At 34.4% G+C, this 12653-nt stretch overlaps 1 protein-coding gene across 9 annotated transcripts in view; it reads left to right on the top strand.

Annotated features, from left to right (window-relative positions):
* The window catches only part of CCDC7 (coiled-coil domain containing 7), a 460046-nt gene that overhangs the window by 400238 nt on the left and 47155 nt on the right, over positions 1-12653 (top strand). For 8 of the 9 annotated variants that reach the window (XM_070255438.1, XM_023632305.2, XM_070255443.1 and 5 more), the window contains 3 exons: positions 1075-1158; positions 3695-3775; positions 5202-5321. In XM_070255438.1, coding sequence (XP_070111539.1) covers positions 1075-1158; positions 3695-3775; positions 5202-5321 — 285 coding nt within the window. Of the gene's footprint in view, positions 1-1074; positions 1159-3694; positions 3776-5201; positions 5322-6836; positions 6956-12653 lie in introns of those variants that run through there. The other variant, XM_023632307.2, reaches the window with a different exon arrangement.

The following is a 12653-nucleotide window of genomic DNA, read 5'->3' as shown; positions in this document are numbered from 1 at the left end:
GCCCTATCTGGTCTCCACCTCTGTTTAGATTACAGTGGTGGTATATTTGTGCTACCATGGTGACAGTGAAACCTTAAATATTCATGGGCTCAGTCATTTCTCTAAAGCAAGACTCCCAACCTATGATGTCTAGATCATGACAGGTTTCCAACTTCAGTTACATGCTCTGTCAGAACAAATTTTTACCCACAAAACTTTACCTAATAGGTGACCCAGAGTCAGCAATTCTAATTATTCCTTTTGAAATATCAAATTCATTTAAATAAATTTAATTTTGTTTTTCTGTTATCAGACCTAGATAGTAGTTTCTAAATCTAGCAAAAAGTAAAAATCATATAAAGACTCAAATGGAAAGGGATGCAATACCAACGCTCACATTACTGCAAATTACCCATTTTCTCCTCCCTAGCTAGAAGGTCCACTGCTGAGAGGACCTGAGAAGGCGCTGTAGCTCAGTCCACAAATTACTTGTTATTCTTTTCCATCACTGATGCCTACTTGACTTACAGTTACATAACCTTAAAAATGGGCATTAAAATATTCCTGAACCCAAGTCAAAGGATTTCTTCCTCACAGTAACATTCTGTGAGTATGATATGTCCATAGTTTGCAACTTGATCTGGGAAAAAATATTATGTTTTGCCTCACCGGGTATATCCCTACCATACATAAGTGTTGTTAATATACACATGACAGTTGTATTTTTTTTTATTAAGGTAAACTCTATAGGATGATTTAAATTTGAAAAAGAGTTTTTATTTTATGGAGAGAGCACTAGTTAAAAACTAGGAAGCATCAGTTTGTGCATCAATTTTGTCATGACCTGGATATGTCACTTTGGTTAAATCACTAAACATCTTTAAGATAATGAGGCTTGCATGATTGCTACTGGCTCTTCTGATTCTAGGGTATTATGTTTCTGAAATCCAGACATTTTATTATAAATCTTCTCCTATAATTAAAAAAAATGCTATTTAGAAGAGTACTAGACACACACACACACACACACACACACACACAAACACACATATGTTAATATTTACTTTACAAAAGTGTTTTGAAACTGTTTTATAGAGACTGATACAAAATGGTTCTCAGATATTATTGGAAGAGGTATAATAAAAGGAGAAATCAAGACACAATCAAAGAGTCATCTTGGTAAGAACAAGAATATTTCATGTCCATTTGTGGCTTATTTTTCTTCTGGAGTTTATTTAAGTTTGGATCTTTAATGACTACAGTACCTGTGTGCTATTATTACATGATAAGATGTCTTCATAAATTCCCTCCTATAATTACTGGAGCTCTAGCAGTTGCTATCAATGGAAAATTAGCTACATATTGTAAGTTTTAGTACTCATCAATTAAAAACGTGATCCATAGGGGCCAGCCCGGTGGTGCAGCAGTTAAGTTAGCATGTTCCACTTTGGGGGCCCAGGGTTCAGATCCTGGGTGCAGATCTATGCACCACTTATCAAGGCACGCTGTGGCAGGTGTGTTACATATAAAAAATAGAGGAAGATGGGCATGAATGTTAGCTCAGGGCCAATCTTCCTCAGCAAAAAAGAGAAGGATTGGCGGTAGATGTTAGCTCAAAGCTAATCTTCCTCAAAAAAAAAAAGTGATCCATAAATTCCAATGCTATAGTGAGTTTGGAATATGCTTGATGGAAGCATTTCAAATGCTATTATACTCACTGTTTTTCTCAGGCTAGATAGGATAGTTGCTTTGTATTTGCAAAAGCAGAAATGTTAACTTATGAATATGATACAAAGAGGAATTTAGCAGATAGTTATTTCATTGGTTACCAATTCCCTCTAGATAACCAGAAAATCAGGCAAATTTATAATATCTCAGGTGAAGTAGAGATCTGTAGTTTTGTTATATAGTTCACAGTTTACACTACTGTCTCTTGTTCTGGCATAACAACGTTTGACACACTTCCTCCTGATCTTTGGTGTGATACCAAAAGAGGCAGAGAGCTTCACAGAGAAATAAGGGAAAGAACAAAGAGAGCCCTTTCAAAACAACTGTCATCCTAAGGTGATTGTGTGCATGTCCAAGTCTGTGCCCTCAGAGGAAGAACATTAGAAGCTTCATGCTACAGTGAAGGAGACTTCAGTAAAATAGAAAATAGTCCAGCCTAATCACTAAACAAATAAGCAGGCAAACAACAACAACAAGCCTCCAAAGGGGAGAGGAACTCACGATCCTTATTTGTTACAATTTATTATCTAAAACCCCCAGTTTCTATCCAAAAAAAAAGAGACATGCAAACAAACACTAAAGCGTGAACCATACACTACGAACTTCAGGATGGGTAGATTTTAAAAAGAATTAAAGCAGCTGGGGAATATTGTGAAGGAGAGAAGCTGTAATTCTTAATTGGATTATAAGTTTCTCTAGCACATACATTTTTTTCCTAGTCCTTAGATCTATCTGCCTGTCACATGCTCTTCTTAATACCTCCTAGCTTATTTAAGCATCTTTCTTGTTTGCTTCAAATGGACCAGTCATTCTTACTTATTCTAGTTGGAGAAAGATCAAGAGAGCCTCAAATATGTCTACTGATATTCCCTGTTTTGCATTGCTGTAGCTGAAATACTTTCACAAAATGTGGTTTTGTACTCATTGAAACTTGTTCTATCAGATATTATGTGTTTTGATTCATTTTGGTAATGATACCCAAGCTGGTCTCCACCTCTTCTTAGATTGCAATGGATATGTATTTGGGCTCCAAAGGTCATAGTGCAATGTTTAACATTTATTCTTGGTCAGCTATTACAAGAAAACAAGATCCACCTTATGATGTCGGGTTCATGATAGGTTTCTAACCTCTAGTACATGCTCTCCTATAACCAAATTTCATTCACAAGACGTTAAGCATATTATTTGACCCAAGTCACCAATCCTAATTATCCCTTTTTCAATATGAATTCCTCTTTAATAACTTTTATGTATGTTTTTCTCATTTGACCTAGTTAGTAGTTTCTAAACTCAGCCAAATGTTCAAATCACAGAAAAACGCAAATGAATGGGATACCATCCCAAGGCTGGTACTACTGCAAATTTACCCATTTCCCCCTCCCCAGCTACTGAATGATAAGCATCTTTTCTTAGACCACAGAATATCTTGTTATTCTTTTCTGTCATTGATGCCTGCCTGATTTACAATAATTTTAAAAATGGTATAAAATATTCTTGAAAGAGTCAAAGAATTTCTGACTCATAGTAACTTTCTATGATGTGCGACCATAGTTTGTAACTTGACTTGTATCCATGTTCTACCTCAAGTATATTCATACGGTATGAATGCCCTCTTAGAGTAAACTTGGAAGTTACATTATTAACATAAACTCTCCATGATTATGTAAATTTGTACAAGAGATAGCATTGCGTAGAAAAAGCACTAGTTAAGGAATTATGGGGTGTTAGTTTGTGCATCATTTTTATCATTAGCTTGACATGTATTCTTGATCAAAATTTGAAACATCCCTAAGCTTCAAAATAGTGAGGCTTGTATGATGGCTAAGAGCTCTTCAAATTCTAGGGGTTTATGATTGTGCAACACAGATGTATTATTTCTCTTCTTCTAGAATAACAGATTCTAATTAAGTTAGTACTACATACACACAAACATAAAGACATTAATGGTTACCCTACAAAGTGTTTGAAATCTGTTTTATGTCTATAGAGACTGATAGAGAACGCTTGACAGATACTGTTGGAAGAGAAAAACTAATTGGTGAAATGACACAACTTAAGAGTCGCCCTGGTGAGAACAAGAAATTTTTTAAGTCTAATATTTATGGTTTATATCTTCTCTGGGATTTAATTAAGTATGGATCTTTAATGACAACAGTAACTATATGTTATTATATGTGTAAAAATCTCCATGAATTCCCTCTTATAATTAAACTCTAGTATTTATTATCAATAGAAAATTAGCTAGATATTATTAGTTTTAAAACTCATCTATTTAGAAAGTAATCCATAAAATCCAAAGCTCTTGTGACCTTAAAATCTGCTTGGTGTAAACATCTCCAACTGCTAATCTGCTCACTTTCTGTTGCTGGCTTAGAAAGGAAAGTTGCTTTGAATTTGGAAAAAGCAAAAAGGCTAGTTGATGACTTATAAGAAGAGCAATATAACAGATAGATTTCATTGGTTACCAATTCCCTCTACATAATCAAGCTGGCATGTAAATTTATATCTCTTCTAGAGTAGAGTTCTCTAACTGTGTTCTATAATTCACAGATTATACTACTGCTTTTAGTCCTGGAGTAACAGTGTTAGATATATTTCTCTTTGATACAAGAAATACTATAATTATGAAATTTTTATAGAATCAATGCTAAAGGCTAGAATTTGGAAGTAGATGAATCCTTAGATACAGGCACCATAATATGCGTTCCCACTGAAATTAAAGATTAAGGCCTGTTTTCTGAAATTTTGCTTTTGAATTATTTATTTATTTCATTATATTCACATTTTTATTCCTGAAAAAAGTATTACTAAAAATGAATCAAAAAAATTATTTACTCAAACAGGTTATAACTGGGGAAAAGCTGGTGGTGTAAAAATGAAATTGTTTGAACCAAACAGTTAAATTTGTTTTGTGTTTTACTTTAACAAATTTGCTAAATTATGATGAGCCATTTTCTATGTATTTAATTTTTAGATTATTTTCTTTTAGGTAATTTTGATTACTTTTTGCTTCTGTGTTGCTTATTAATAGAGGTCTTTGTCAATTTTGAATAATAACCTTAGACTCAGCAGTAAAGCACTATTATTTATGTCCAGTCAATTTAAAATACCACACCTTTTAAAAACTAAATTAATTTATATTTATTTATTAATGGTGAATTTATAATTAAATATTCTAAATAAAATTTAAGAGATAGAAATTGCTAAGAAGAAAAGAGTTGAAAGGAGACTGCAGATCAAATATAGAAACGAATATTCTTGTTTAAGATAAAATGTGGCTGGATTAAAGGTCAAAGTTAAGGAAGATGCCTTCTAAGAACACAGAACAAAGAAAATGAAGAGAAAATGAATAAATAGTTTATAGAAATTGGAGTGATAGACAAGTGGTCACTCAAATGTGGGAAGAAAAATTTACAATTGCATAAATACATGGTGATTGTAGTAGTGGGCAATGGTCATAGTGTCTGTGAAATTTTTCTTAATTTTTATTTTAGATATGAATTTACTTAAAACAAGATACTTGTCCACAGAAGATCAAGATGTTTTTACCAAGTACATTGGACAAAGTAAATTCTCAACAAATGCAGTTAATTTTTCACCCTTAGACAATCAAGGTAAGAAATAATATAGAAGAATATAAAATAAGTATCTAATTACCTAGAATACATTTTGCAGTATGCTTTTTCATTTTCCTCTTTGTGAAATCTTTTAAACATTTGGAAAACATATAACACTAATATAAAAAAATGCAACATTCTAATGATTCCCTTTCTATGCTGTTATAATCTCATTCCCTCCTTACTCAGCTTTTATTATATGCAGTCATAAATTATATATATATTGTTCTACACAAGTATTTTAAAAAATATCTTATTGTGTTCTCTTTATTTTTTATTTTCCTTTATTGTGGAATTTTCTACCTTGTCCTCTCCCCCACTACCCACATTACCCCAGGTCAACTAATTTTATAAAAAATGTGTACACACACACACACACACACCTTTTTATTAGGTATCCCTACATTAAATGCTTTCAGTTCCTTTTTGATCTCTAGAGTATATTTTTATGCCATCTAAGCATAAAGCTTTTTAAAGTAAATTTTTTAATCTAGCATTTTAGTTGTTTGAATCAGAAGGGAAATTTGAGATAGCTAGTCTTCTATACCACTGCATCCAAAATTATATTCAATTTTTAATACCAAGATGTACCAAAGTATCATCATACAAACAATCTATCTTTGATACTTTAATAAAAATAAGATCAAGAGTAAACCTAAATTTGACAGTATGGTGCCATTACCCTACGAGGCATTAAAGTTTTTATTTTTAGTGACCTAAAAATCCTCTCCAGCTTTTTCTCTTGACAAATGTGAATGGCCATCTTGGAGTAATGGCTTTTGAAGTAAATTGTGTCAAATATATTTCTCAATTACAACTTCTTACTAAATTTCTTGGCCTGTGGCTTCAGTTTAACCTCTAGCCAATGATTAAATAATATGAAGTTTATAATTCTTTGTTAAATGGAAGTATTCTACAATAACACACATTCCTTTTATAATAAGTAGGATTTATTAAAAATAAATCTAATAAACATTTGTTGAAAGGGGAAGAGAAAGCTGGTGGTTTGTTCATAGAGCTCTGATCTCCAAAATGATCCTTACAAAGGGATCTTTGTAAATATGGTGTACAGATGAAATACGCAAATGAATATGCAGTTTAAAGTAAAACAGGATTGGGATAAAGGTCAAAATTAAGAAAGATGCTGAGAATAGAAACTGTGTCCATCAGACCAAAAATATGTATGCTGCCCTCCATATCAGATAAAAAGAAAAAAAAACAATGAGGGCTTTGCTGCTAATTATTTTAATTTACCTAGGAAGAGGAGGAAGAGCTTTCGTACATCTACATTTGCAAATACTAAAAATACTATTCCTTTAAAATGCTACAAAAGAAGAAACTTTATCAACAAAAAGGGAGAAAGCTCTCTAAATAATTTTGAAAAAATTGGAGATATTGGAGAATTAAAGCAAGAAGTGACATTTCCTATAGAGTATTTGGCAAAAGAGAAGGAAGATTACAGTGATGACATCCATATGGTAGAGTAGGAATTTTCTACCATCTTCCCCCTAGACAAAACCAATTTGACGATCAACCACAGATGAGAGAACCTTTGTTTAAGCCCAGGAGTTCAGCAGAGAAGTTCTAGCACACTGTTGGAGCAAAAAGTAATCCAAGATTGGATGCATTGAAGAGGGTAAGAGGAACAGTTTGACTTTACCTGCATCACTCCCCCACCACAGGCAGCATACTTCAGTGGCAAGGAAACCCTTCTCATAATTTCTCCCATTTGAGAAAATGAAAACATGTTAGTGAGCACCCATCTTCTCTGGCTGTGCAGAACACTGCCAAAAAGGCCCTTTTCTCTCTTGTCCCATGCAGAGGAATGAGTCACGTGTTTCGTGACATGTTGGCAGGGTGGGGTGGGGGGGGGACGGTTGGTGAGTGACTGAGACAGCAGCCAGGGCTCAGAACAGAACATACAAAAGGGATCTAGATACTACAAACCATGCCAAGGACTCCACCAGGAGGCTCACACAGCTGCTGCTGAGAACACCTCAACTGTGCATCCTCCAAAACTGGCCCACAGGACCCCCAATGCTTCACCCACACAAACCACCAGCCTATGACTGGCTCCCTAAGGGTGCTCCTGAAGCAGTAAGTGTGAGCTTTTACTGACAGCTAGAGAGCACTCACAGAAAGCAAGCCTGAATCTACAGGCCTTGGAGAATCCACCAACTTGGGCACTCAGCACTGCCCTCGGGAAAGCAAAAGGGAGATTGTCAGCAACAAGCCTGGCTTTAAAGGATAGAGAGAAAGCTTAATAATTCTGCCACAAAAGGGAGAAAGAATTGTGGAGCAGAAATACCATAGAAAAGGTCTGAGAAAGCCTCACAATTCCTAGCAGGGCTGACAGAATGGATTTCTTTCTGGAAGCTAGTCAGTAAAGCCTGGAGGAGGTGACTGTTTCTTCAAATGCAATGACAGCAGTGCAGGACATCAAGGAACATGACAAATCAAGAAAGTATACCATGAAAGAGATACAATAATTTTCCAACAACCCCAAAGAAATGGAGATTTTCAATTTAACTGATGAAGAATTCAAAATAGCTGTTTTAAGGAAGCTTAGTAAATTATGGGAAAACAAGAAAGGCAGCTCGATGAAAGCAGGAAAACAATGCACAAACAAAATGAAAACTTTAACAGAGAGATACAATCATAAAAAAGAATCGAAAAGAAATTCTAGACCTGAAGAATACAACAAATGAAATGAAAAATATAATGGAGAACATTAACAGCATAATGGACAAAGCAGAAGAAATAATTTGTGAAGTAGAAGACAGTACTGTTGAAATAATACAGTCAAAAAAGAGCAAAGAAAACAGAATTTAAAAAAATGAAAAAAGTCTGTATGAACTCTGGGACACCAATCAGTTAAATAATATATGAATAATTGGAGTCTCAGAAGGAGAAGAGAGGGAGAACGGAGCAGAAAACCTTTAAAGAAATAGTGGCTGAGAACTTCCCAAACCTGGAGAAGAAACTGGATATACAAGTACATGAGGTTAATAGAATACCTAATTATCTTAACACAAAAAGAGTTTCTCCAAGGCATATTGTAGTAAAACTGTCAAAAGTCAATGAGAGAGAAAGAATATTAAGGGTGGCAAGAGAGAAGAAAATAATTTACAAAGGAGTTCCTATTAGGCTATCAGCAGATTTCTCAGCAGAAACTCTGCAGGCTAGGAGAGAGTGGAGTGCTACATTCAAAATATTGAAAGATAAAAACTATCAGCCAAGAATACTCTATCCAGTGAAGTTATCCTTCAAATATGAAGGGGAAATAAAGGCTTTGCCAGACAAACAAAAGCTGCGGGAGTTTATCACCACTAGACATCATTTACAAGAAATGTTAAAAAGATCCCTCCTATCTGAAACAAAAAGGCAAAGGTAGGCATGCAAAGCTTTGAGCAAGGTGATAAACAGACAGACAGAATCAGAAAATTGCAACTCTGTATCAGAATAGGTTAGTAAACAATTATAACATAAAGGCTAAATGGAAAGAAAGCATCAAAAATAACTATAATCAATTCAATTTGGTAATAAACTCACTATACAAAAAGGGGTAATTTGTGACAACAAAAACACAAAAAAGGAAGAGGAAAAGGATAGAACCTGCATAGGCAAATAAAGATCAGATGCTATCAGCAGAAAAAGGACTATCTCCTCTATGAGACCTTTTATACAAACCTCCTGGTAACCACAAAACAAAAGTTCAGAGCAGATTTGTGAAATACAAAAAAAAGAGGAAACTGAGAAATACATCACAGAAAACCACCAAACTGAAATGGCAGACAGAAACACAAGGGAAAAGAAACAATGGAAATATAGGGAAGAAAACAAAAGATTCAATGGCAGTATTAAGTGTTCATGTATCAATAATCACCCTAAATGTAAATGAATTGAATTCACCAGTCAAAAGACAGAGAATGGCTGGATGGATTAAAAAAAAAAGACCTAACAATATGCTGCCTTCAGAAGGCCCATCTCAGCTCTAAATACAACCATAGGCTCAAATGAAGGGATAGATGATACTCCAAGCAAATGACAAACAAAAGAAAGCAAGAATAGCCACACTTGTATTATACCTCAAGGAAAGAAAAACACAAAAGACAAAGATGGACATTATATACTGGTAAAGGGGACAATACATCAAAAAGACATAGCATTTACTAATAGGATGTAGGGGCACCTAATTATATAGAGCAATTATTAACAGATATAAAGGGAGAAATTGACAGCAACACAATAATAGCAGAGGACTTTAATACCCCACTTCCATCAATGGGTAGATCATTCAGAGAGTCAACAAGGAAACATTGGCCTTAATGAAACACTAGACCAGATAGACTTAATAGATATACATGGAGAGAGAACATTCCATCCAAAAGCAGCAGAATATACATTCTTCTCAAGTGCACATGGAATATTCTCAAAAGATAGACCATATTTTGGGAAGCAAAACAAGACTCAATAAATTTAAGAAGATTGAAATCATATCAAGTCTCTTTTTCAACCACAATGGTATGAAACTAGAAATCAACTACAAGAAGAAAACTGGAAAGGTCACAAATATGTGGAGACTAAACAACATGTTCCTGAACAACTATTGGATCAATGAAGAAATCAAAGGAGAAATTAAAAAAATACCTGGAGACGAATGAAAATGAAACACACAACATACCAAAACCAAAGGGATGCAGCAAAAGTGGTATGAAGAGGCACGTATATAACAATAAAGGCCTACACCAAGAAACAAGAAAAATCCCAATCTAACACACTTAAAAGAACTAGAAAAGAAAAATAAAGGCCTAAGTCAGTAGAAAGAAGGAAATAATAAAAATCAGAGAGAAAACAAATGAAATAGAGAGTAGAAAGACAACAGAAAAGATCAATGAAACTAAGAACTGGTTCTTTGAATAGATAAATAAAAATGACAAACCCTTAGCTAGATTCACTAAGAAAAAAGACAGAAGGCTCAAATAAGTCAGAAACAAAAGAGGAGAAATTACAATAGATGCCACAGAAATACAAAGGATTATAAAAGAATACCATGATAAACTATATGCCAATAAATGGGATAACCTAGAAGTGATGGATAAATTCTTAAAATCATACAACCTCCCAAAGCTGAATCAAAAAGAAATAGAGAATCTGAATAGATGAATCACAAGTAAAGACATTAAAATAGTAATCAAAAACCTCCCCAAAACCAAAAGTCTAGGACCAGATGTCTTCTCTGGAGAATTCTACTAAACATTCAAAGAAGATTTAATACTTCTCCTTCTCAAACTATTCAAGAAAATATTAGCAAATCAGGGGCAGGTCTGGTGGCACAGCCATTAAGTTCATGCATTCCATTTCAGCAGTCTGGGGTTCACTGGTTCAGATCCTGGGCGTGGACCTACACACTGCTTATCAAGCCATGCTGTGGCAGGAGTCTCATATATAAAATAGAGGAAGATGAGCACAGATGTTAGCTCAGGGCCAATCTTCCTCAGCAGAAAGAGGAGGATTGGCAGCAGATGTTAGCTCAGGGCTAATCTTCCTCAAAAAAAAAAATAAGAAATTAGCAAATCAAACACAATAATATATTAAAAGAATTATACACCATGATTAAATGGGACTTACTCCAAGGATGCAGGGATGGTTCAACATCTACAAATCAATCAATGTGATACACCATATAAACAAAATAAAGAATAAAAAAATCACATGATCATCTCCACAGTGCAGAGAAAGCATTTGGCAAAATTCAACATCCATTTATAATAAAAACTCTCAATAAAATTGGTGTAGAAGGAAAGTAACTCAACATAATAAAGGGCATGTACAATAAATCCACAACCAACATCATACTCAATGGGAAAAAACCAAGGAGGTGAACCGAGAAGGTGAAAGATCTCTACACAGAAAACTATAAGACATTGTCAAAAGAAACTGAGGAAGACCAAAAGAAATGGAAAGATATTCTGTGCTCATGGATTTGAAGAATTATCATAGTTAAAATGTCCATATTGAGCCAGCCCTGATGGTCTAGTGATTAAAGTTCAGTGCTTACCACTTTGGCAGCCGTGTTCACTTCCCAGTCGTGGGACCACACCATCCATCTGTCAGTTGCCATGCTGTGGTGGTGTCTCACATGGAAGAACAAGAATGACTTACAACTAGGATATACAACTATCACGGGGGCTTTGGGGAGAAAAAAAAAGGAGGAACATTGACAACAGATGTTAGCTCAGGGCGAATCTTTCCCTGAAAAAGAAAAAAGTCATGTAAAAAATGTCCATATTACCTAAAGCAGTCTACAGACTCAATGCAATCCCAATCAGAATCCCAATGACATTTTCACAGAAATAGAACAAATAACCCTAAAATTTGTATGGAACAACAAAAGAACCTGAATAGCCAGGGCAATATTGAGAAAATGGAACAAAGCTGGAGGTATCACACTCCCTGATTTCAAAATATAGTACAAAGCTATAGTAATCAAAACATCATGGTACTGTCACAAAAACAGATAAATAGAACAGAACTGAGAACTCAGAAATAAACCCACACATCTCCAAACAGCTAATTTTCAATAAAGGAGACAAGAACATACAATGGAGAGAGAAAAGTCTCTTCAATAAATGGTGGTAAAAAACTGGACAGCCATACACAAAAGAATGAGAGTAGACCATTATTTTATACCATACACAAAAGTTAACTCAAAATAGATTAAAGACTTGACTGTAAGACCTGAAACCATAAAGCTTCTAGATGAAATTGTAGGCAGTACACTCTTTGACATTGGTCTTAGCAGTATCTTTTTGAATATCATGTCTCCTCAGGTAAGGGAAACAAAAGAAAAAATAAACAAATGGGACTACATCAAACTAAAAAGTTTCTTCGTGGCAAAGGAAACCAGCAACAAAACAAAAAGACAACCCACCAACTGGGAGAGAATATTTTCAAATCATATATCTGATAAGGGGTTAATATCTAAAACATACAAAGAACTCATAGGACTCAACAACAACAATGAAATAATCTCATCAAAAAATGGACAGAGCATATGGACAGACATTTTTCCAAAGAAGATATACAGATGGCCAACAGACACATGAAAAGATGTTCAACATCACTAATTATTAGGGAAATACAAATCAAAACTACAATGAGATATCACCTCATGCCCACCAGAATACTTATTACTAAAAAGACAAGAAATAACAAATTTTGGAGAAGATGTAGAGAAAAGGGAACCCTCCTACACTTCTGGTAGGAATGTAAATTGGTGCAGCCACTATGGAAAACATTATGAGATTTCTCAAAAAATTTAAAATA

Source organism: Equus caballus, chromosome 29 (assembly GCF_041296265.1).
Source record: "Equus caballus isolate H_3958 breed thoroughbred chromosome 29, TB-T2T, whole genome shotgun sequence".
Taxonomy (NCBI): domain Eukaryota; kingdom Metazoa; phylum Chordata; class Mammalia; order Perissodactyla; family Equidae; genus Equus; species Equus caballus.
The sequence above is the reverse complement of the archived record's forward strand: the minus strand, read 5'-3'. Positions and strand labels throughout refer to the sequence as shown.